The sequence below is a fragment of the Buteo buteo genome, chromosome 2 (assembly GCF_964188355.1).
Source record: "Buteo buteo chromosome 2, bButBut1.hap1.1, whole genome shotgun sequence".
Classification (NCBI taxonomy): domain Eukaryota; kingdom Metazoa; phylum Chordata; class Aves; order Accipitriformes; family Accipitridae; genus Buteo; species Buteo buteo.
In genome coordinates this window covers 17,270,196-17,295,012 of record NC_134172.1, presented here as the reverse complement: position 1 = coordinate 17,295,012, position 24,817 = coordinate 17,270,196, and the positions used below count along the sequence as shown (strand labels likewise).

The 24,817-nt window shown below is 40.7% G+C and overlaps 1 protein-coding gene across 21 annotated transcripts in view; it reads left to right on the top strand.

Moving 5' to 3' along the window:
- The window catches only part of SVIL (supervillin), a 142,189-nt gene extending 122,639 nt beyond the window's left edge, over positions 1–19,550 (top strand). For all 21 annotated transcript variants that reach the window (XM_075046657.1, XM_075046619.1, XM_075046718.1 and 18 more), the window contains 20 exons: positions 1,287–1,376; positions 1,462–1,548; positions 2,634–2,811; positions 3,102–3,274; positions 3,511–3,666; positions 4,423–4,559; positions 5,072–5,219; positions 5,344–5,489; positions 6,363–6,538; positions 6,639–6,783; positions 7,120–7,396; positions 9,311–9,462; positions 10,669–10,774; positions 11,602–11,809; positions 12,456–12,589; positions 13,279–13,434; positions 13,839–13,982; positions 17,381–17,502; positions 18,318–18,473; positions 18,599–19,550. In XM_075046657.1, coding sequence (XP_074902758.1) covers positions 1,287–1,376; positions 1,462–1,548; positions 2,634–2,811; positions 3,102–3,274; positions 3,511–3,666; positions 4,423–4,559; positions 5,072–5,219; positions 5,344–5,489; positions 6,363–6,538; positions 6,639–6,783; positions 7,120–7,396; positions 9,311–9,462; positions 10,669–10,774; positions 11,602–11,809; positions 12,456–12,589; positions 13,279–13,434; positions 13,839–13,982; positions 17,381–17,502; positions 18,318–18,473; positions 18,599–18,685 — 2,978 coding nt within the window. In that variant the 3' untranslated portion in view covers positions 18,686–19,550. The remainder of the gene's footprint in view (positions 1–1,286; positions 1,377–1,461; positions 1,549–2,633; positions 2,812–3,101; positions 3,275–3,510; positions 3,667–4,422; positions 4,560–5,071; positions 5,220–5,343; positions 5,490–6,362; positions 6,539–6,638; positions 6,784–7,119; positions 7,397–9,310; positions 9,463–10,668; positions 10,775–11,601; positions 11,810–12,455; positions 12,590–13,278; positions 13,435–13,838; positions 13,983–17,380; positions 17,503–18,317; positions 18,474–18,598) is intronic.
- The last annotated feature ends 5,267 nt before the right edge of the window (positions 19,551–24,817 follow it).

Here is a 24,817-nt window from a genome sequence, read left to right as displayed (position 1 = left end):
TTTCAGTCCTGATGGGAAGGTGATCTTTTACTAACATCTGAAATGGTTCTTAATGTGGTCTTGTGGATTAAGTCCTGGGAGAGCTGCTTAAGAGCTGTGTCCTCTCAAATATGTCTTGTTGAAGGCTTTACTGGTTGACTTAAAACCTGCTGGAATTTTGAGTCTATTAGGTAACAGGGAAAAAAAATATTTGTGGAAAAGCTACTCAATTATATTCTAAATCTATATTGGTGTTTGACAGTTATGACTTGCTAGGACTTGCAGTAAAGATAGCGGAAACATGGTTAGTATATATTCTCCCAGCACAGTATTGGTTTAATCTGATCAAAATAACTAAAGGCTTAAATTTATGTGGCTCATTAATTGGTAAGCTATGGCTAAGTGGAAAACAGAGGAAAGTTTAAATGTCAGTTTCCCCATTTGCTGAAAGTCTAGGCAACAAGAGGTAATAGATGCAATTCTTTGCTTCAGTATGCTTTTCTACCTAATAAAAAAACATGAAACCTGTAGAGTGTCATTTCTTCTACTGGAACAACATAGATTCGCATGAAAAGAACTAAACAAAAATCATTTTATCCACTGGGTCCAGAATGAATCGCTTTATGGTAGTTACTGAAAAGGTGGGAGGAGAGTACAACAAAAGGAGGGACTAGTGCTTGATACGGTGGGGACTCTGACTTTCATTTCTACTTCCATTTCCACGTGTTCTTAAAAACACAACAGGGCCCAAGAATTACTGCTTAATCCAGGGACAGAATTCACAGGTCAGATGCATCCTGCTACATGTATTAATAGAGATGGGTTGAAATTAAAAAAGGGGGTTGCGGGGGTGGTGGTAGCGAACGTGCCAAGCAAGATCTTGGTATTTTCCCTGCTATCCACATCTTTTTGTTCAGAACAGTTGCATGTTTTTAAAATGTGGCTTGTGGTAGAACTGGAGTCCAAAATGTAGACCAAGTGAACTGCTGCTACCCTGAAAACAAGCAAAATGACTGTATTCAAGAGGAAGCACGTATCTTGTGTTAGCTTGCTTACAGACACTTGGAAACAAAGCTTTTTTTCTTGTGAATGGGATGGTTTCTGGGGCTGCTGATGATTTAAGGAGCAGGCAGGGCAGTACACTCTGCCATCCTTAATACAACAGTTGTGGAGGCTGAGGAGGTATGAGGGACTGTACAAAGTGGCCAGGCTTGTCTGCTTTCCCTAAATAGCTTCCCCAAGTCATCATTGTTGGAAAGGTGCGCTGACCCAGGTCTGCATTTCCTATGTTCTGTGTTCTTATGCAGGCCTGGCTTCTCCAAGTGCGCTAACACCAGTAGCATCCCCTTTTAGTAACCGGCAGAAGTCTACCACTCCAGTTACAAAGCCCTTGGAAGGTAAGGAATAAAAATGGCTGAAATACGTTCAGGCTTCTTTACTTCCTGTCACATCACTTAACATTTTACTTTCTGGTTTGCTTAGAAATTGAAGCCAGGCCTGATATGCAATTGGAATCAGATATGAAGCTTGACAAGTTGGAGTCATTCTTGGGAAGGCTGAATAACAAAGGTTGGTAGAGTTACCAAAGGTGGCAATGTATCTACTCTCCGACTTCAGTAAATCACTTGAAGTACCTCATAGTTAAAATATCTGGTAACAGAAACTGAATATTTCTTTGTTCAGACTGCACTTACTGATCACCCAATTTATTTTTGTGGTTCAGTCTTTGCTAAGTTTTAACAAAAAAGCCTTATGCTATTGTATTACAAATGTATGATAGAATAAATCACAAACACCAAAATTACTTTCTTCTTTCTCCGCACACGATGTACGTTCTTTCTGAGAGCAAAATTTCTTAAAATCACACAGCCAGTTTGAACCATATTGCCGTATACAGTGAAACAGCTTTAAATGTAGTTTAATCTTATTGAACTCAAGATAGGACGCTAAGCTGCTCCCAAGCACAATTCATTCACCTTCCTGCTTTTTTGAAAACTGACTTTCTGTAGCAGCTCATACAGCTTCCTTGTACAGCTTGTTGGCTACCTGTGAAGCTGGCTAGAGTTCTCTGGTGTTTCCATCTCATATACCTGTCCTCCATTTGTAAGACAAAAATCCTTTTGTAATTTGTAGAGTGCCAAATACCATAAACAAATGTATTCACATTTCAGCAGAGGAGGCAGTAGCATAGGATAATGATTGTGCCATCCATACTCACTAGTCTGAAGTAGTGACTTTTCCACCTGTAGTTCTAGTAGATCTTTTCAAAGGAAGGAATTATGTGGTTGGAGGCAAGATGGACTGTGCAAGACCATAAAGTGCTTATATCATCCTACCAAAACAAATCGTTTTTGACAGTGCCTAACTTTTTATTCAGCCATATTTCCCAACCATTTTGTAATAAAGATTATTGCTTTTGACTAGCAGTTAAACACCATTTTTATCGTTCTTTTCCAACAGACTTGTCTACCATCTCTCCTTCAAATTCCATCAATTTAAAAAAACAAAAAACAAACAAACAAAAAACAAATACCACCACCACCACCCAAAAAAAAAACCCACGCCAACAACTACCAAACAAGCCATGTTTACGTTTTCTAGAGTTAGAAACTCTAATATGGTTATTTATTGGGTGAGGTGTTTTTTTCCTGCAGTTGCTGGCATGCAAGAGACAGTGCTGACAGTTACAGGAAAATCTGTGAAAGAGGTGATGAAGCTGGATGATGATGAAACATTTTCCAAATTTTATCGCCATGTGGATTTCCCTTCCTCCTCAGTGCCTTTGGACCTTGATGAGGACTTTGATGCCATCTTTGATCCTTACGCACCAAAGTAAGAACTATCGGGTGGTTTTTTGTTTTGTTTTGTTTTTTCCATTGTTGTGAATGTAGATGTAGGGGTGGTTGTCAAAATGTTCAGCTTTAAGTCATCTTGTAGATATCTTAGTACTGGTTATGTCCATTTCTTATACACGCTTCTGAAATTGCTCTTCTGCCTGAATCCAGGAACTGATCCTGATTTCCTAACAAATGTCACACCCAAAATCAAAGCAAATCTCTTGTCATTGGATGATTCTGACTAGGAAAACTAACTGATGATTATAAACACTGCTTGTTTTTCAGGTTAATATCTTCTGTAGCAGAGCACAAACGTGCAGTTAGGCCTACACGCAGAGTCCAGTCCTCAAGAAACCCCCTGAAAATGCTGGCAGCAAGAGAAGATATTCTTCATGAATATACTGAACAAAGACTGAATGTTGCCTTCATGGAGTCAAAGCGAATGAAAGTAGAAAAAAGTAAGCTAACAGGATGATTTGTACAAGACACTGTCTTGCTATTTTGATTTAAAACGAAACAAAGCTTTTGGGCTAGTAGTTAATCTAAGTTCAACCTGGTTTTGCTGTTGCTATTGAGAAGGACAAAAACTAGAAATAATGGGGGGAAATAATTTTTTTTTTAATGCAACAACCAATTTTTTAATAATTTTGTCGTTTTTTATGTGTTTTTTCTCCAACTTCTTTTTATGTACAAGTGTCTACAAACTCAAATTTCTCAGAAGTAGCACTTGCTGGCTTGGCAAGCAAAGAGAACTTCAGCAACGTTAGCCTGCGGAGTGTTAATCTAACAGAGCAAAACTCTAACAACAGTGCTGTGCCATACAAGAAGCTAATGCTGCTGCAAATTAAAGGTATGCTGAAACTGCTTTTACTTTCCATATATAATAGGCTGATTATAACATATGGGAGTTGCTACCACAGTTGGATGCTGAGCTTGCTCTAGGTCACCAGCTCAAAATTTATGTCCAAAACCTGAAAGAGTGAGAACTGTGTGGCAAATGCAAAACCTTACAAATTGGTTTGCATTGTGGCCACTGGTGTGTGTTTTCTGAGGAGAAAACAAACTATTTCAGGAATTCTAGCTATCTCGGGTGGAAATTTTTGAACTGTCCCATTCATCCAGTGCTCAGTTTTACTTGGAAGTGACATGACAGTGTTCTTGCTCCACTTCCCCTTACAATGCATAGTAATGTATCTGAATCTGCAAAATAATAGCTACTTTTTTGACAAAGTAAAACTCTTATAACTTTTACTGCCTACAGGAACTGTGCCATAGCTTCACTTAAGCAAATGTAGAAGATTCTGGAATTTGGCTGCTGTCTGCCATTTTACTTAATTAATTTCTCTCCAGAAGGACAAAAAGTTGTTAAAGCAAGAACAGGAAATAATAGAAGTATTAGTTGATCGGAGGCAACATTTTTTTTTTCTTCTTTCTGTGAATAAACCCTTTTTCCACAGTAGTAGTCTTTCAATGCTTCTTTAACAGTCTGTTTCCATATATTTTGCTACGTGTGCTGGGACTGTTTGTATTTCACTCAAAAGAAATTAGATCTTGGCATTTGATAGCGGTAGTCAAAGGAATATAATTAGCTTTGTTTTCTTTTTAGGAAGAAGACATGTTCAAACAAGATTAGTTGAACCAAGGGCCTCGTCACTGAACAGCGGAGACTGTTTCCTGTTGTTAACTCCACATTTTTGTTTCTTATGGGTAGGAGAGTTTGCAAATGTCATAGAAAAAGCAAAGGTTAGTACTAGTTGGTTTTTTTATTATTTATTTTTAGAACTGTCACAGCATATGTCTCTTTGATGTAATTGAGCCTTGGTGCCAGTTGTCTCAAAAAGTGGCATGTAACTGATAGTGACAGGTAGATATGCAGAGTTCCTGTAAATATGTTTTAGCCTGTGCACTGAATGAAAGCTGACATACAAGTGTGTAGGTTGTGAAGCTGCAAGAGAAAAGAGGATATCCTCAGGAAACAGATTTGCACTCAAACAAAAAATACTTTGAATTGCAGGATGTCCTTTTTATTCTCATGTTCATTAAGATCAAGTCTTGTTTTTAGACAAATGAAAGAATGAATGTATTTCTGTAACATTTTCTCTAATGTCTGTTTATTTAGTGCAACAAATAATAATAATTTCTCTTGCTATTTGCTCTACTATATCCTATCTACTTTTGCCTACTCCCTGAACAAGATATGCACAAGTATTCCAAAGACTTAAGCAATTCTGTTCAGATAACTGTTAATCTTTTAGGCTTCAGAACTTGCAACTTTAATTCAGACAAAGAGGGAACTTGGCTGTAGAGCTTCTTATATACAGACTATAGAAGAAGGAATAAATACCCATACCCATGCAGCCAAAGACTTCTGGAAACTCCTTGGTGGACAGACAAGTTACCAGTGTAAGCATTCTTACAGTTATAGTATCTGATGTTTCATCACAGTAAAATAGTTGAGTCTGTTCCCTTTACTAAAGATAGCTGGATGTTAAAATTTTTTATTATTTTTGACAATCGTTTCCTTAAGCTGCTGGAAGTCCTGAAGAAGATGAAATGTATGAAGCTGCAATAATAGAAACAAATTGCATTTACCGCCTTGTAGAGGATAAACTCATTCCTGAGGATGACTACTGGGGAAAGGTGCCAAAATGTACCCTGCTACAACCAAAAGAGGTATCGTGCCACTTACTGGTCCTGTTGTAAGTGCAGGAATGTACAGCTGATAATGACCTTCAGTAACGGCAAATGCTCATGGAGAGGCTCACTGAAAATTGGGTCCTCTCTGTTTCTGAAAAGCTTCTGAACACTTTGCTGTCTAGAGTGTGCTGCAGGTCTCAAGAAATTAGATCATGTTATCTTAAAAGTGAAATAGTATTTTAGGAAGTATAAATCTTTTTGTCATCAGTAGCTCACTCCAAAGTCATGAAGTGCAAAACAGGTAGCACTTCAGAAAAACAAAACAAAATAAAAACCTGTTTTCCCCTTCAAGCATTTTTATTTCTATCCTTAGCAGACTTTTCCCTTTCAAACAACCATTTCACCCATCTAAGTAGAAATAAGAGCAGATTTCCAAAATAAAGACATGATGCATTTTCTTGAAAGTATTCAAGTTGCTGCCTGTTTGCTGAGCCAGATACCCACACTGTATGTTCTGTCAGCCATCCTGAGTTGCAGGACAAAGCATAGGTCTAAATGTCAGTGAAAGCTGCTGTAACTTGACAGCAACCATTATGCAACAGAATGAGGTTCTTGGTAGTAAGAGCTCTCTAATCTACTGGTGACCTAGATACCTCCTAAAGATACACCTCATAGCACTCCCCATACCTGCTTCCAGTCACCCTCGACAATTAGACATCACAGTGCAGATCACTGCCCTGGCTTTACTTGCATTGCAGTGCTAGTTGTTAGTGTCACTGCAGAAACTCAGGTATTTGGAGGAGTTTGTGTTCAACGCACTGTCAGCTTGCAGCACTAGGAAACTGGAGGATCAGGGTATCACCTAACCTAATGGTAGTTGGGGTTTTTTTGTTTTGATTTGGTTTTTAGGTGCTGGTGTTTGATTTTGGCAGTGAAGTATATGTGTGGCATGGAAAGGAAGTTACTTTAGCACAAAGAAAAGTGGCATTCCAGCTGGCGAAACACTTGTGGAATGGCACCTTTGACTACTCCAACTGTGACATAAATCCTCTGGACCCAGGGGAATGCAATCCCCTCATACCCAGGTATCAAAACTCGAGTTTGGTCTCATTGCAGAAACCTAGTTTTCTTGCTCTTATTTCACAGTGTTTAATTTGATTTTATTTCTTTTGTTCCCTGGTACAGAAAGGGACAAGGACGCCCAGACTGGGCTGTGTTTGGCAGACTCACAGAACATAACGAGACCATACTGTTCAAAGAAAAATTTCTTGATTGGACAGAGCTGAAGAAACTCAATGAGAAGAATTCTAGTGAATCCCTTCACCAGAAGGTGCATATAATAAGCATGCTAGGTATTTCAAACTAGGTGACTTAGCTGGGATTGAAACCAGGGAAACTTGTTCTCAAGGATCCAGAGCGCTTTCTTTATCTTGCGGGCTTTGACCTAGGGGTCAGAACATCACCACCTTACAGTGAACCCACAGAGTTGCTTTATATTAGTGCCGAGCAGCTCAATGAATACTGCCAAGGTGGCTTTGACAAGGCATCAAATGATGACAAGATATCAAAGTACAGAAATATGCGAGAGTCAAACTGTTTGAGTGGAATTGTGGGGTAAGAAGAAAAAAGCTATGCTCAAAGAAATCTCTTCTGTGTTTTTTGACAGGAAGAATCCAGATCTGACTCTAAACCATATGATGTCATGCTAATGGTAGCTGTGCCCCAAACAACTGTAGGCACAGTCTTGGATGGAATGAATATTGGCCGGGGCTATGGACTTGTAGAAGGAGAAGATGGGAGGCAGTTTGAAATTATCACTGCATCTGTGGATGTCTGGCACATCCTGGAATTCGATTATAGTAGACTGCCTAAGCAAAGCATAGGGCAGTTCCATGAGGGAGACACATATGTGGTGAAGTGGAAGTACATGGTGAGCACTACAGGTTAGTGAACAATTCCATTTCATCCTGCTGAAACATGGAGAAGAGCAGCTAAAACTGCATAGTGGTACAGTTTTAGGGGTAAGATCCAGACCTAGACTTCCTTGGATGTGAAACTGTTTTAAAGGTTAGAAATGCTAATTTAGCCTTCCTAGGCCATTAAGAAGTAGAGCTTATTACTTTATTTTGTTTAAAAGAAAGCATAAAAAAAAAAGCTGTAGTTATTTTTCATACATCAAATGTAATATTGTCCATCTCTCCTTTTACCCAATAGTGGTGGTGTACGTGTTCACAGGACAGCTCATTAGGCCAGAATTGTGCCCACAGCTTAACACCAAAATAACTAGGCAGCTGGACTAATGACAGTGGCCTGAATGTCTTGTAAGGGGGGTAGGCTTAGCAACAATGAAAGACTTTGCTGGGTAATGGAGAACAGTAACAATGACAGGAAAAGCCCTTGCCAACTCATTGCTCTTGCTGTCCTTTTTGCTGTTCCTGGAAACCCTTTGCTATGGGTTTCAGTCTCAAGTGGAGAACTTTAGCAGTGTTCTGACAAGAGCCTAAAAGCAGCAGGTAAAAGGTTGAGAATCAGTCAGCTCAGTGTGCTCAATGGAACTCTCCCTTTTGGCACTAAACTAATAATAGGTGGCTTTCATGACAAGTAAAATAGAAATAGTCTAAACATTATTGTTTCAAATAGGAAAATATTAAAATTGGTTGAAAGCAGTGTAACAGCTATACAGCTTCAGGCTTTTAGCCAAAAAACGTAGATAGGTCTCATTCAGGATCTTTGAGTTCAGATACTGGCAAATCCAAGAAAAATACAAAAGCTTGTAAATCTTGGGAGAAATGGGTAACACTAATACTGAACTGTAAACAGACTCCTAATCCAAATGGATGAAAATATATCCCATCACTTCAAAACAGAATAAATTTTTATGCAGGAGGCAGTACTTTTATGGGCTGAATGCACAGATAAGAATGAAAACCATAAATTTTAGAAGTGAGTAGTGGTTTGACTATTCTCATCTTGAAAAAACCAGCATGCTTTCTGCTAAGTATTTCAGTTGGATGCTGCTCAGCACTGCTGAAATCAAGGCAGAAGTTTTAATTTATTTTTTTTAAGAATCTGGTTTAAAGCTCTTGGGTTTTTTTAAATCTTTGATTTAATTATATCTGTTTATTTAGTATTCCCTGGAAAGAGTAAAATAATCCATAACTGGTTGTATTGTTCAACTTCACTTGCTGTAAACATTACTCGCTTATCGTAACAACTAAATACCGATCCTCTTTAAAAAAAAAGAAAAAAAGGGTTGCTGCTAACCCACTTTCCAGACCAATACGAAATACTGAGTTAATTTAAATAAATAAATAAATCTTACCTAATCCTAACTTTTTTATGACTGCAAAATACTGCTTTGGTCTTCATTTGTTCTGTAGTTTTCCTTTCTAATATCACTTTACCAAGAAAGACTTTTCTTTTATGCCTGTAGCTTTCTCAACTGTTGCTGTTTCCAGTATTGTTCCAGCCAGCTACTCTCCTGCTGCCAAAGAACAGTGTGTAATGTGGAAAATGAGCCATAATGCACTCTTCTGGTAACATGACTGGATGTACCATTTCACATGCAAATTGGCTCAAGTGATGTCAGTTATTTTTCTCCAGATAGTACCAGTTCTTTCTACATCTCTTTCTCTGGCCAACACAGGCATCTCTCTCTGTGGGCTTACATCCATCTGATGAGACAATGCCAACCTGGGGGACATTACTGGCTTGGAGACCTAATGTTCTTCCAGTTGGACGTTTTATCTTTCCTGTTCTGGATGGGCTAGTGCTGAGCTGGCAGATGAGATTAAACCACGTGCTGTTTAAACCTATAGCCAGAGTACTTTTTTCAGCATGTGCTTTCTGTTTTGCAGTTGGAAGCAGGCAAAAAGGAGAGCAACAAGTAAGGGCTCTTGGAAAAGAGAAATGCGTGTATTTCTTTTGGCAAGGAAGGCACTCCACAGTGAGTGAGAAAGGGACATCGGCACTGATGACAGTGGAACTTGATGAAGAGAGAGGAGCACAGGTGAGCTTCCTTCAGACCTAGGTGGCACTCCTGGTAAGACTTGCCTGCCCAAGTAGCCACCAATGGTAAATGCGAATTATCTTTTTTGCCTCCTCTCTTTCTGTAAACGTGTTCTTGACAGTACAGATTACTAGACCTCAAAATTACTTTTGGCTTTATACCAACTTCCAGAGACAGATAAGCTCCTTTATGGATTGTCATTCCCAAATCCTGCTTCTAAAGATGAAATTTCTGAGAATGGCTGAAGAAGAATGTCTTCTCTCCTCTCCCTGCAGGAATAGGTGAAGCACAGTTAAATAAATTTGTGCCTTCACTTGAAGTACATGTTCAGATAACAGGACTGTCTTCCTAGTGCTGAGACCAGGAGAAGCACTTTCTGCCAGGCCAAGGCATGAAAATACATTGGAAATTTTCAATTTGTTTACTCTGTAATTACATATTAGATTGCCTTGTTTTGCAGACATTCTATCAACTGCAGATTCAGCTAGTTTGAAGCTCAAACAGAGGACAGGCTAGCTTGCTTTGTCTTTAGCTGAAGTTAGGCTTTGTTGTGGCCTGACTGCTACCAGCATAGGAGATGGGAGGCTTAAAGTTAGTTTCTGTACCTTGATAATGCTGTAATTAGTTTTTTAACAGCAGCGTAGAAGTGACCAGTAAGACAGGAGTTCATAGAGGAGATCTGTAAATACACTTGATCCAGAGTGTGGGATTCTGTGCAACATACCTGATTTAGCAATTAGCTATATCAGTTTCATAATCACAATGCAATGTTTAATGAGCAAAGAACATGCATGTTGTCATATAAACCAGTTTTACAGCAAATTTTGAACCTACTTCAGTTCCTACATTATATCCATAATAGTTTCAAAGAATATAAGGCAAGATGGCCCAGTCCTGTAAAGAATTCAAATAATGGTTAAACTAATTTAAATTAGAGTTTATTTGATATTCCTTATCCTCTAAAACTCTTGATTGTTGGATTCCAGCTAGAGGTTTCTTTTAATATGCAGGTCACATACGAAAACCATTGCATGCTGATATATATGGTAATTTAAACAATAGTCAGCAGTTGTAAAGTAGAATGAAAGCCATCTTCATGGGTGGCCATAACTATACAATTTTTAATAATCCATAGAGATTAGTTTTCCTGAGTCTGTATACTTGCTTCATTTTTTTTTAATGAAGAGTGGTGCTTTCAATTTCCAGGTACAAGTGCTTCAAGGGAAAGAACCGCCATGCTTCCTGCAGTGCTTCCAAGGAGGGATGATTGTGCATGCTGGCAGAAGGGAAGAGGAAGAAGAAAATGCACAAAGTAAATTACTGTTAAGAGCTTCTGCCCCCAAATCCTTTTGTATCTATTGTGAAGGGCTTTGAATTTAGTCTCAACTTACCATACTCTGTAGAAAAGGGAAATGAATGCCATGAAACCCATGAGACAGCTTTGCAATGCTTTGTTTCAAGGTAGTTTGTTTCTTCTTTGAGCATAGCATGGATTTTGTCACCCCAGAGCAAGCTGACTTTATTGTATTGATACGCATTTAAATTGTTCTAGTTGTTTTTTAATTAAGGAAAGTGCTCATTTGCTTTAAAATATGTTCTTTTCTACACAGTCTGGGCAAAGGAGTATGTTTATGAGCAGTTCTCCTGCTCCAAGGAGAACTCTAAGGTTTTGTTACCCATTCGTTACTTTTTGCAACATATTCCTTGTATGCTGCAGTTGAGGTCAGAGAATTTCAATGCAGGTGTAGCTTGGACATGCTCCAGTTTGCATCTCAATGTGATCTCCTGTGCCTAAGGTGCACAGGGGAAAAGAAGTTGAATAGAAGGACTCCTGTATTTGTTTCCCTTTTTTTCCTGTATGAAACAGAGCAAAACTTCTCTCCTGCTCTGTTAAGCTCTTCAGCTCTTAATACTTGTACTTTTGTAGCAAGGTTTCAGAAGGTATCTTTTCTGCAACAGGGTTTCTCCAGTAGTGTTAGCCAAACCTGATGCTTGGCTAGTTTATTCTGTGACAGTAGAGGCATGGGATATGTGAAATTCATCCAGTATGAGAACAGCTGTTCCAGAGCAGAGGTCTTGAATTTTAAACCCCATGTGACTGACTGTATAATACTGCTGCACTGTTCCTGTCTGCTCCAGGTGACTGGAGGCTATATTGTGTGCGAGGAGAAGTTCCCAATGAAGGAAACTTACTTGAAGTAGCATGTCACTGCAGCAGCCTGCGTTCCCGGACATCCATGATTGTCCTCAATATAAATAAAGCTCTTATCTACCTGTGGCATGGCTGCAAAGCACAATCTCACACCAAGGATGTAGGAAGAACAGCAGCCAATAAAATAAAAGAACAGTGAGTGTCTGATCTATATTTTGGACATGTTAAAATAGTCTGCCTCAAAGAAAAGTTGAAATAACTAAAGCTGTCCTCTGAGTACAACTGCAGCATGTGCACGCTTGGTAAGGAGGGGGAATGATGGGTAGTTGATTCGATGGAGTGGGGAAAACACATGTTCTGTAATCACTTCAAGGTCAAATGCACTTACTCTTCCTAATGTACTAATTACAGTTGCAAAACAAATGGTCTCTATTTGGAGGGAGATGCTCAATATCTGAATAGCAAACTAAATCCCAGTTGATAGGAGGATTAGAATCAAGCTTTGTAAATAAGGAAGAGGAAATGTGTTTGGGAAAGCATTTGAGGAGGACAGCAGTAGTTACAAAAACAGGCAGTGAGAATCCCTACTGAGAGCTCATGCGAGCATCTCCTCCGCTCTAGGTATGTGATCAGAAATGGTATGAGAATGGTTGCTGAAATTCCGTATCTTGTTTATTGATAATTTTTGTCATCATTTTCAAAAAGCCTATGTTCACATGAAGTGTGCAACAAGCCTATAGGGTGCTTTTGGGTTCTAATAATGCAAGTGGCCAGCAGGTTTGTGTTAGCTGTGTTCGGGGCAGGAAAGCTCGGTTCACTCTTTTTCCTTTGTGTTTTGTAGATGTCCGCTGGAGGCAGGGCTGCACAGCAGCAGCAAGGTGACGATACATGAATGTGATGAAGGATCAGAGCCCTTGGGATTCTGGGACGCATTAGGAAGGAGAGATCGAAAGGCCTATGATTGCATGTTGCAAGGTAGACCTGCATTCCTGGATTTGGCACTTACATTTTACTTTACTGGTCTACGGTATTGTGAGATTTAATGTAAAGCTTTTGAAGAACATCTTGGTAGTTGAGATGATTGCTTCAGAGAGATGCTTCCAAAAAATCTACTGAGTTAAGTAATGCTGTTCTAGAAGGAAAGTGCTGGAAAACTAAGTGTTTCATTTTGTTCTCTCCCCCTTCTGCAGCCCCTCTGTATTCATGCAGCACAGAGCAATAGTTAACACTGTTACCAACACGTTTTGCTTCTCTTCTGATGGGATTTAGGAGGCAGTTCTGCACACATTCTTGCCCAGTCTTTGCTTTGACACTGCCAACAAAGGTAGCAGGGGGATTGATTTACCAAGTAGAAAATGTGTCAGTTAAAAAGTAAACTCTGAGATGGGCTTGCTTCACTTAAGCTGCAAAACAGCCCGTTATGAAATTGCTTGATAGTAAGTAGCCAGGATCAGATTCAAACTGATGGCAGCCAGCCTTGTAGCTCAAGTTATTCACAGCTGTTGCTAGTCCCCTAAGACATCTGGTCATCTTTCTTTATTTTTCAAAAACCAGAGAATTTACAGTCACTCTAAAAGTTGATTTTTTTTTTTATTATTTTTATTTTTTTACATTCACCTCTGGTATTTTCTGTTGGAAATCTTCTTAATTTTTGTTCTTTAAAGATCCTGGAAAGTTTAATTTCACCCCCCGCCTGTTCAGCCTCAGTAGTTCATCAGGAGAATTCTCAGCCACTGAGTATGTTTACCCTTCAAGAGACCCTGCTGTCATCAATTCCATGCCATTCTTGCAAGAAGATCTTTACACTGCCCCACAGCCAGGTATATGCTTTAAAATACTTAAGTAACAAGAAAACAGATAACTGTATCCTGCATTGGGCAGTGATTCAGTAACTGTAATCACTTTTAACTTGCTTTATCACAGGAAAATGTGTGCATGTGATGCTTATACTGCATTAAACACTAACAGTAATTTTTTTTGTGGTAAAGATGCTGAGAACTAATCAAACATACATGTATCCCAAAAGCTTGCTATAAAAATACATTGTTTATATCAGAGAACCTGAGTTCAGCTGAGGTTCAGCTGGATGAATAACAAAAGGGATCGGTAAGCTTTGAAATGATCCTGTCCTGATGCTGACAAGCATGTAAGACTGGGGTTGTTTAGGGGATTCTGAGAACTAATAACCAGCTGATGATGGATTTGTTATGTTTTGGCTGTGTAGCACTGTTCCTTGTTGACAATCACCATGAAGTGTACCTGTGGCAAGGCTGGTGGCCTGTGGAAAACAAAATTGCTGGATCAGCTCGAATCAGGTGGGCTACAGACAGGAAATGCGCCATGGAGACAGTGCTCCGGTACTGCAAAGGTAACAGATTGCTGTGCCTGGCTGTTCTGAGTGTGTCATGCCTTTCCATGCCTTGCTGTCCTGAGTTGAAAGGTACTCAGGTGCTCCCACAATGCTGTTGATAAACATCAGTGTATTTGAAGATACATTCTCCACTCTTTCTTAGCAAACCATTTGTCTAGTAAATGGCATTGTTCCCAAATTGCCAAGATACTCCACTGACTCAATTCTCAGAGGAAAGGCTTTATTTCTCTTCTGTGCCCCCACTGTGGGAAAATATCAGATCCCTAAAAGTGAATTCTGAGAACACAGCCTCTTAAACCTGAATGCTTTCTGTCTAGGTCCTCTTAGATTTCATAAGCTTCTGTGTATCAAAAGACTGAATGAAGATACTGTTCACTGATGTAACTGGGTTTTGATTTAGTGGGGAAGGTGGAAAGACTTTGAAGATTGAGAACAAGTCTCACATGGAAACAGGCGGCCATTGGAAATGCTGGAGCACAGAGCTGAGGCTCTGTACTCACTTTTAGAAAACAGTTATTACCAGTCAGTATGCAGTGATTCTAGCTGCAATTGATGCTCATGTAAGAGCACACTGACCAGATTATTTTCTGTGCTAGTAGAGTTTCCTTGAGACACCGTAATGCTTTCTTCTCACTTCACCTAAGGTTATGTGAGGCTGGGAACAGACCTTGCATCTTCTGATGAAGGATGAATAAAGAAAGGTGTGGGGTTACCATCCAGGAAAGAGGGCATAAGTAACAACCATGTTCTGTTAGTTCAGAACAGTTTCCCACTGTGAATAAGTCACTACAGCTTAACTGATGTAAACTATGTCCTCTTGCAAGGAAAGCCTGATCACTTACAGATCTTGAGACCTCATGATGCCACTGATCTCTTCTGTAGCAAATAAACTTCACAACTTGTGACACAGCTGGTGGTAACTGTCATCTTCTCCCATAGATATTTGTGTATTTGAAGAGGGAAAGCAATACCCTTCTTGGATATTCCACCCTTATGAGGATAAGCCAGTCTTTCCTTCCCAATCTGCAGGTCGAATAGGAGTAGGCGCACATGTTGTGATTCTACTCAGTTGTCTCATGTCACTGATGGGAGGTGGTAACACCTGGCAGGAGACAGCTGAAAACCAGTACTGGAGGCACAGAAACGTGACCTTCATCAGACTGTGGTGTTGCTCTGTGGTTCATCCTCTGGTGTCCCTGGCACTGCCCTGCCCTGCCCAATAGCAGCATTTGTTTAGGAATGGGGTGCTAAAGACAGGGCAGTAATTGGAAGAGTCTTGGGCAGCAACTGCTGAATTCCTAAAGAAAAGGCCAGTTACTTGTTCTCCACCACCCCCAGTTCTCCCAAGTCAGAAGCAGTGATAAGGTGCACTTCTTTGAAATCATTTCATACAGTGTGCTTCACAGAAGAAGTGAATGTCACCATAGAGGAACTGAGCCCCATGCAAAGAAGTGCCCAGAGTTGCTCAGCAGGCTAGCGAGAGAGATAGAAGTGAGATCGTGGTCTCAGTGTTGCTGATGCAGTGGTAATCCTCTGGTAATGGAAAATCATGTTTTCTGGACCCAGGAGAGATGGAATCAGATACACATGCTGAGGTTTGGATACTTTTCCAGATTTCTTGAACTTCGTGAAGTTCGATGATGGGAAAAGTGATTAATACCTTCTGCACTGGACTGAATTTGCTGCATCTGAGTTTGATGCACAGTGGAAAGCTCTTTGGTGACTCCTCAGGGGTCTGAACTTTAGCATATGTATCATAGGACAAGTTTTTTTGCTGGGTGCTCACTTCTCTACCTCTGGCCATGACTTTGCAGCAGTTGTGGCTTTATCCTCTTTGCCATGGGGTAGTTCTCAAGAGCTTCGGGCCGTATGGCTGGATAGGTACAGAACAAGGTTTTTTACTGTTAAAGACCAATTCTACTTGTACTATTTCTATGCCAAAGCTAATGTGAACTTCTTTAGCAGTTTCCTACCATTCAAACTATGCTGTTCTGGTGGTCTGTCACTTTCATGATCTGGGATTCTGTCGACCCCTTCAAAAATTCATTGCATCAAGCTGTCAGGGCTGACTAGCTCTTATGTTTTGTTACTTATCAAGGTGGAGAAACTGTATTTCAGGAGATACCGATGCTGCTGCAATTATTTTGACTACCAGAATATAGTTGAGTGATCAGAAGCATTAAAACACTTTTCTCTTACTTATCTCTCTCCATGTCTTTCCTCATATATGTCCTTCTCCCCCTTTCCCACTCCCCCCCCTTTTTTTTTTCTTTTCCTGACTTGCAGTGTTTAACTACATGATGGTATGAAAGAGATTAATTAGCAACTCTGGATATCCCTTGAATATACCTAGCAGTTCTCCTTGTGCATAAATCTTCTTTAACTCATCAAAATGTCTTGAAAGTTTTTCTGTGGTTTTATCTGCTAAATCAGCAGTCTGGAGAGCTGAGCTGCAGACCACTAGGAGAGGGAAGAATCTGGTTTGCCCTTTAGTGATTTTTAGTGAGGAGATCAGCTTGTGCTGAGGGCAGAGTTCATGCAATGAAAATGTTTCTCCATTTACGTACAGATTCATCTTGCCTGTGCTGGAACATTAGCAAATGCCACTCTCCTTTTATTTCTTGGCTGAATTACTGAGAGCAGAGCAGTGCAACTAGAGCAGATTCACACATTTTTTAAATGCAATGTTTTTAAGTGTTTGTTGAATTGTTCGTGGTAGAACAAAGAAATAAACCACAGTGAAAATATGTGGAAGAGAAGGCTCTTATGTCCATGTCCTATATAGTGTGCACACATACGTTTTAAAGAGGCAGGACTGTCTTTGAAAATCATCAGTAATTACCATCCAGCTATTGCAATACCTCTGTTAACTTTCAGATCCCATTCCTTTGAATTTGTAATAACAAAATGATTGTGTTTGACCTCAGTATCCCAAGTAAAGAACAGTTTAAACATTCTCCCTTAAGCCTCCAAGCTTAAGCTTTATTTGCTGCTGGCAGGACACTTTGGCTGAGCATACCAGGTTTCATTTACGTGAATTTGGCTAATTTCAGACCATCACACTCTGCTTTAGTCTAACTCTATTTTTGTAAGATAAGAAATACATTGGGTTAGGAAGTAACTGTGGGGGATTTTCAGCATACATGGTTTGATCTTTGTTGTCAGATACAGTAAGAGGCAGATTTAAGAATACTGAAAAACATGTTAAAAGGTGCCATACTATATTAAAAAAAAAATCCTGGTGAAATTTATTCCTACTGCCTTAAATTACTTCAGCTTTTCAGGAAAGAATCAACTATACATGCTTACAAGGTAGCTTTGGATAGTGGGTGATATTGCAAAATATGGTACCATTTGCAATTTCTCTCTTTTTTTTGTATTTTGACTGTTTTTAGGAAAAAATGTAAAGAAGCCCCCAAAATCCTATCTAATTCATGCTGGCCTAGAGCCTCTGACCTTCACTAATATGTTCCCAAGTTGGGAACACAGGGAAGACATCGCAGAGATCACAGAAATGGTAAATCTTTTCATTGCCCAGACTGTTTCCTGTTGCTAGTAATTATGTCTTGTGTTGTCAGTAACATTTCTTGTTTGTGCCGTCATCCCCCAAATCCAGAGGATGAACTTGGAAAGTACAGTTCAGGAGTCTGCACAGGAAAAAAATAACATAGCTAAATTCCAACTGGAAGTGTGGATACTAGAGGCATTCCTGGTTGTTTTTTCATGTAACTTCTCACATTCTTTTTTTTGTTAAGAACAGGAGGAAAGTGTTATCTGAACCATCTCTTAGAAAGCGATGTGCTAGAGTTTAGCAGAACAACTGTTTTGATCATGTGAAACAGGCAGCAACGTGCAGTTCTGGTCTGTTCTCCGGGCTCAAAGTGCAGGGGAGCAAAATGCCCTGCAAAGGATCAGCTGGCTCCAAGAGCTTCAGCATTGACTTACCCACCTGGGAAGCAGAGTCACAGCCAAATTACACGTGACTGCTTTAAAAGCCTTCAGTGAAGGGGCATCTCAAGGCAAATGACATTTTCTGTTTTCTAAGTCTTCTGCAGCCATCCTTAGTGGAAAATGCTGGCTTCATGACTAAACACAGAATTCAGCCTTAAATGGAGAGTACAAGATGTCCTTCTGCTAAGTGCAGACTTTTTTTAAGCTGTGAAATTGTTGTAGGGTAGGGCTGTTCGCCTATGTGCAGACCTGGATGTATAGCTTTGTGCTCTGTGGGCCAGGCAGTGCAGGTTGATCCCATGCCATCTGCAGACTGCAATGGGAACAGTTGGTGGTTTCAGCATTGTGATCCTGTTCTCCATTTTCCTTTTCTCCCTATAGGATGCTGATGTTTCTAATCAGATAATCCTTGTAGAGGATGTGCTGGCCAAGCTGTGTAAAACGGTGTATCCATTAGCAGATCTCTTAGCTAGGCCTCTACCTGAGGGAGTCGATCCACTGAAGCTTGAAATTTATCTTTCAGATGAGGACTTTGAGGTAAGGAGCGAATAGGTGCACTGTTACTCTGTGCATGTGTGTCAAACCATGCTGTGAAGTCATTTGACAGTTTTGCTACTTACAAGTGTTTTTACTAATGGCATATACTCTCATTTTAAATGCAGGTTGCATTAGAGATGACAAGAGAAGAGTACAATGCACTGCCATCTTGGAAGCAGGTTAATCTAAAGAAGGCAAAAGGACTTTTCTAAGTTGTGTTTATTAGAGTGAGCACTAAAGGGATGTCTGTTTTCACTTTCTATGCCCTTTAGAAGAATTGTACCCCACATTTACAGAATAAATAGAAATAATCTGAAGTTATTAGTAACTACCTGTCTGGAGGTGTGTAATATTATAAAAGGCCAAGAGAACTCTTTGGAAATGGAATTCAGTTTTGACTCTTAAAGGTAATGTGTTTTAAGCTCTGCTCTCCTATGCACTGAAACAGTAGTTTCTTGAGCTACTGCTGCAGGTGTCCTTTGGCTATATACAATACTTGCCATTTTTGTTTTTGAAGAAGTTCTCTTTGTAAAGTGTTATTTTGTTAGTTTGTGGATTACAAAGAATTTATATTTATATAAACACATAGAACGAGTATGTATTTAACAATGCAATATATATTCACTTTCAAGACTGTCATGTCAAAACTGCAGAAAAGTAGCTGGATGGCAGTTGCTTGTACTGAATTAGCTATACCACCAATATGTATCTCCTACGCGTTCTGAAAAGTTTCTCTTTGCAGTAGTTAATGAATTGTTCTCAGTGCTGCTTCAGGTGCTAAACCGAACAAAGCATTTGTATTTATAGCATGGATTTCTTGAGAAACTATGCGAATCGACCTTTATACTTTATTATCCAAAAATGTATAGTGCCTTGTTTTTTGTGTACAGTTTATATACAAAAAAAAAAAAAGATTGGTCTGCATTTTGAAGATGGCTTAGAATGGTCTCCTATGTTACTTTTATAATAGTAGAAATAAAAACATCTCAGTTTCTAATACTTGTTGTAAACATTAAACATGTCTTTTGTGATATAAGAACCAAAAGTAAAAGCTTCTGAATAAACTCTTAGCAATGCTCTGAGTTGTCATTATTTTGTACTGTAATCTGTACTAAGTGACTGAAACCTTCCATAACATGGTATTTTATCAAAACATTTTAACCTCAGATATCTGCAAGTGTTGTACAGTTAAAATTTGAGAAGCAGATAATGTAGAAAATAATCAGTGTATGTGCAACACTTTAATGTTGAACATTGGAACAGTCACGCAACTCCTGTATCCTTTGGGTTTTCCTGTTTTATACATGCAACCAAAATTATTATGCTGGTTTTCAAACTTTGAAAAAATCTTTTCAACCTTTGTGCAATTAGGAGTAAAACTTGAACTGAAAATGAGTATGGCATCGTGTCCGTTCTTTCAGTAAGCACCAGAGTCAAAATCGTTTTAATTCAGCTAATTAGGACATTGAATAGAGCAATAGAGTAAAAATATGCTATTGTTTGAAATGTTTTTCAGGCATTTGGCATTTCTGTTAACAACTTGTGTGGTTCTCCTCTGATAGCCTAGTGGATTTCACATTTCTGTTCCTGCCAGCATAAGTTTCCGTTTCCTTCTGCCCTGCAGCCATTCAGAGCTCCTCCTGCCTCGGTAAAAAGGTGATCACCTGCAGTGGTACCTGTTGCTGCTCTTGTCATTCTCCTAGGCCCAGGGAAAGAAAGTAGGATCTTTGAATGTGTGAGGTGTAGATTTCATCAAGATCTGCAGTAAATATTGCTCCGTAGTTAAAATTAATCTTGTTTTGACACATCAGTTAATAAGTTGTAAGCTAGCTTTTAAGTAAATAAACAAAAAACCTAGAAATACGCAAGTACTATTCACCTGGCCTGAGATACTACAGGTGAATTTTCTCACTGGTGTATTTCCTTTCATTACTGGTTTCTGTCAAAAACTGAAATGAAATAATCCAAGAAAAGGGTAGCAACAATATTCAGAGCCAGGATACTTCTTACATAGCCTCCAGCAAAAATATGTTTAGATGTCTGATAGTTCCTCAGAGGTCCTCAACTATGTCTTCTGCATGGGATACACTGTAGCGTTCGCTACATATCAAGGTGCCACGCTTAGATCACTGGTCGGCCCGGACCAGGGAAAGAGACAGATAACACACACAGCGTGAGCGCCAACTTCCCCCTTTTATTGCGCAGTTAATTCCTTTTATACTAACAAGGGGAGGCAGGATTACAGGTACATCACAAGGCTGCGACTAACCCTCTGACTTTCCGTGACATTGCGAGATCTTCCGAACGCCGAACCCTACATCACACTTAGTTTGAAAATGCAGGGCTTTATAGTGACAAGTTTATTTTTCAAGCACTGAGAGATTTCCAAAGTCACTGCTGTACTCATCTAAGTATTTTTGCACCCATATATTTTCCTCTTTCATCCTCTCTGGTGATAAAGTCAACCAGGAATTAAGTTTTGTTTATTCATGTTCAGTCTGTACCATGGGGGTAGCAGGTTCCTCTGTTTTGATTTTTCTCTCCAACAGAGAGCTGATTTGCATAGCATGATTGACCTTGTTTTTCCCTCTGGCAGGGTAGTATCATTTGGTTTTGTTTTTTGAAAACACTGTCAGTCCTCCAAGTGCTGCTGAAGGGCAACATGCACCCACTCTTAAAGCCTTTAGAATCTCAGCTGAAAGACAAGACAAGCTGGCTTGAGGACCTACAGGCAGTGAAACGTAATTCAGTGTTGTCAGCTCTCAGAGTTCCTGTAATTTTTACACAATTTGGTATCTTGTGTCCCAGTTCCAGGAACCAGGATGCAGAACCCAACTTCCTGCTGAAGTGCTTTGCCCATAACATTGCCTAGGAAAGCTTCAAGGTTTTGCAGAAGATATTATATCTTATTGTCCTTAATATACTCGTTATTTATCCAAATGCCTTCCTGAAATGTGAAGATGACAACAGAAAACAAGTCAGTGTAAGGCCTCAAACAGAACTGTGGGTTATGCTTTAATTTTCTGCTACCTTCCCTTTCTACTGTGGGGAATGCCATTTAAGGTTGGAAATTGGAAAGGGCCATTAAAATCTTCTTGAGCTGTTTTTGTAGCCCTGCATGGGAAATACAGCTGAAACAGGTTTTGTCTGGGTATAGGGAGGGGGTAGTTTGTTTGATTGCATGGCTTGTGTAAGTGTTGTTTGCTTGTTTCAAATAGACCCTCAAGAACACAATGTCTAAGGTGAATTCAAAGGCAAAGTATCTGGTGCAGAGACTCTGTGTGAAAAAGGCATTACCTTGAACATGGCATTCTGCATTTTCTGTCGATCTCGCAGCTTCCAGGCCTTGAGCCATGATTCTTATCTCCTATGGTTTTGAACTGCTCAATCCTGACTCTTAAAAACATTGCTCTCTGATTATACAAGCATTCCTGCACACGTAAGGATTTGTTAGCAGTGAAATGGGCTGGAAACGTGAATACATTAGTATGCCAAAACAGCAAATAAAACATTATGTCTGAAAAATGTGCAGCCTGTATGCTTTAGCCAGAAGAGGAGGGAAAATGGAAGGTAGGTAGGGGGAGAAAAAAGAAAACTAATCTTTAATAATTTGGGAGAGCTAGTTTCTGCCCACCACTGTCCCACCAGTCTCCCAAACAGGTTTTAGCTGAGCAGGAGTTGTGGACCCGCGTGCACAACCGGTGAAAGCTGATTCTAAGCTTCTCAGCCTGTGGTGCTTTTTGTGGGAGGGGGGCAGTGGCAGGCTGATGCGGTGGAGTCCGAATGCTGCAGAGATCTCTGGGATAGAGGCGTTGGCTGGTGGAGATGTGCTCCCCACAGGGCAGCACTAACCCTGCTTGACTGGAGTGGCAGGAAGAACCATTTGACTAGCCTCTGCTACTAACTCTGTCTAAACAACCCTTTTGGATCAAGTAGCAGATGAAGAGAAATAGCTCAAATAATAACATTCTTCAAAGTGCCTGCTTTCTACATCCCCTTGTGTGGAAACTAAAGTAGATTTGCAATAATAGGTCATTGCTGCCCACTAGGAGAAAGCAACCTGTACGCCCAAGCCACCATTCAAACGTGTGAGGCCGCTGTTCACCTGATGCCCTCTCCCAGTACGATGCTGAGAGCCGACAGCTGATGCTGCGGGGAAATCCCTTTTGAGCAGGAGGTGAGGATCGTGCTCAGCCAGTCAGTACTGGCTCTGGGGACACATGGTTCCCTCTGATTCTCACGGGGCAACAGCATGGGGTTGATCATGCAAGCCGGAGATGCTGCCATGGGTAGATGGACACTTTTAACCTTCCTCCTGAAATTGAATGTGTGAATTGATCTTTGATGGGGATGAAGGAGGTTGGAGTGCAGTGCTTGAAATGCCAGGTGGGTTCTCCCTCCTCTCATCTCATATTTATATGCCCTGTAAGGTTAATGCCGATTCTATGTTGTTTTCTTGTGATTTGATCAGTGGAGCAAGACGAGTGCCTGGAAGAACTGCTAACTGTGAGTAACTCCTCTTTCTGCTGCTATCCTGGTGAGTTAGTAACTAAAACAGGCCGAAGAACAGTCTGGGGAGTCAGTGCAGTTTCCTCATTCATGCTGGCTCTGCAGCTAAGTTTTGTTAAAACCTGTGACTGTGAGGTAGCGTTGTCACGGTGTTAGTTTTTCTCTGTCTAATCCAACTATCCTGGTCCTATAATAATACAAAAAACAGCTAAAATATTTTAACAATACTTTTCCCTTCACGTTAAGCCTTAGCATGTGTGCTGTATTGGTTTCTTGCTAGCAGTGTTTTTCTGGGCACTGACTTCTGAACTTGGAGGTGAACAAGGGCAAAACCTCTCCACAGACAGAGGCACGGCCCAAATACCTGAGCAGTAAGTATGACCGGTCCCAGAAAGCAAAGGGAGAAGCAGCAGCTCTTCCTGCTGGCAGGCAGGAGGGCAATCCCAGGGACCGTGCTGGTCAGCCGCTGCCCTGCCTGTGCGGGAACCCGCTGCTCACACACATGGTACCTGCCCACAGGTCAAAATGGGCGTCTCTCAGTTTAGCAAAGGTGGCAGCTGCAAGGCATCCCACTTGCTCTGTGACTCGCAGGCGGTCTTAAACTCTCCGTTTGGCAGCTCTGGGATCCGCTCTGTATCAGGAATGTTTCGTGAGGGATTTTCCAGTTTGGTTTTGTGAGACTTGGGGGTAGATGGTGGGAGTATGCAGCCAAGTGGCAGTATTTCAGCAGCTGTGCAGCTGGAGGAGGGCAGCCCTCCTCCACGTTCCTCTGTGCTCTGGCGTGGCCGAGAGCAGCGTGGACTGAGAGCCAGTCACGCGGGGAACTATTTCTAGAGCTGGAGAGCCACTGAAGAAGCAACCCTAACCAGTCTGCGAAGCTGCACGCTCTGGAGCTGAAGCAAAGTAAATCTTTATCTCCGGCTTGTGCTTCTCCCAAAGTGCAGCATATTTCAGACGAACGGTGAAAAAGAGGGAGCACCACGTGCTGTGTGCACACCATCATCTTTCCTGCAGCTGGGCTACTTTGCCTTTGGGTACTCCCTGCCCTTTATTCTTTGGGAAATCGGTGCAATGTGCCCAAGTGCCAAGGCAGCAGGCACACAAGATCAGCAGCAGGGATGGCAAGTTCACACTCTTTCATGCCAAATCTTATGCTCTCCATAAGGATGTGCAGCCCAAGGGGCAAAGATGGCCCCATCCTGTTTCTACAGCCACAGTCGTAAGTAAGGGAAGCCCCATGACTTGAGGTCCGCTTGCAGTCCTGATGCACTGACAAAGCAGAAAGCACCAGTTGCTCTCTTGGCGAGACCATAAAGTGCTGCTTGTATAAAGCTTCGTAAATCACTCCTGCCCAGTGTAGTGCCTTAGACTAGCACAGGAATGTATTTTCACAGCAAGGACCAGACTGGACAAATTTCTTACATTCTGTTGCTAAAAGATACAATATTTATGCAAAAGAAACAGCTTTGTTTTCTGCTCTCTCATTGCAATAAGACACTAGGATATTTGAAGAAAACTTTCCTTCATCAATAGAAGGTAGAGTCAGTTGTAGAGATTCATGGTAAAAGCTATTGTATGTGCATCTGAGGTGCCTGGCTCTGCTACACGTGTCTGCATGCACACAGTCCAGGTCCTGTGCGGGCAAACCCTTGCAGTCATGCATTTCTACACTTGGTGGCTCTACCAATCCAACCAAGCTGGAAGGGGCCTTGAAGGGCTATCTAGGTGGCTGCCGACACTATGGCTGCAAACGTTACCTAAACCACCCCAAACTTCACCCTCCTCTGCAGGGACCTGTCCATGGAACTACTCGCCATGTATCTGAACCAGAGAAA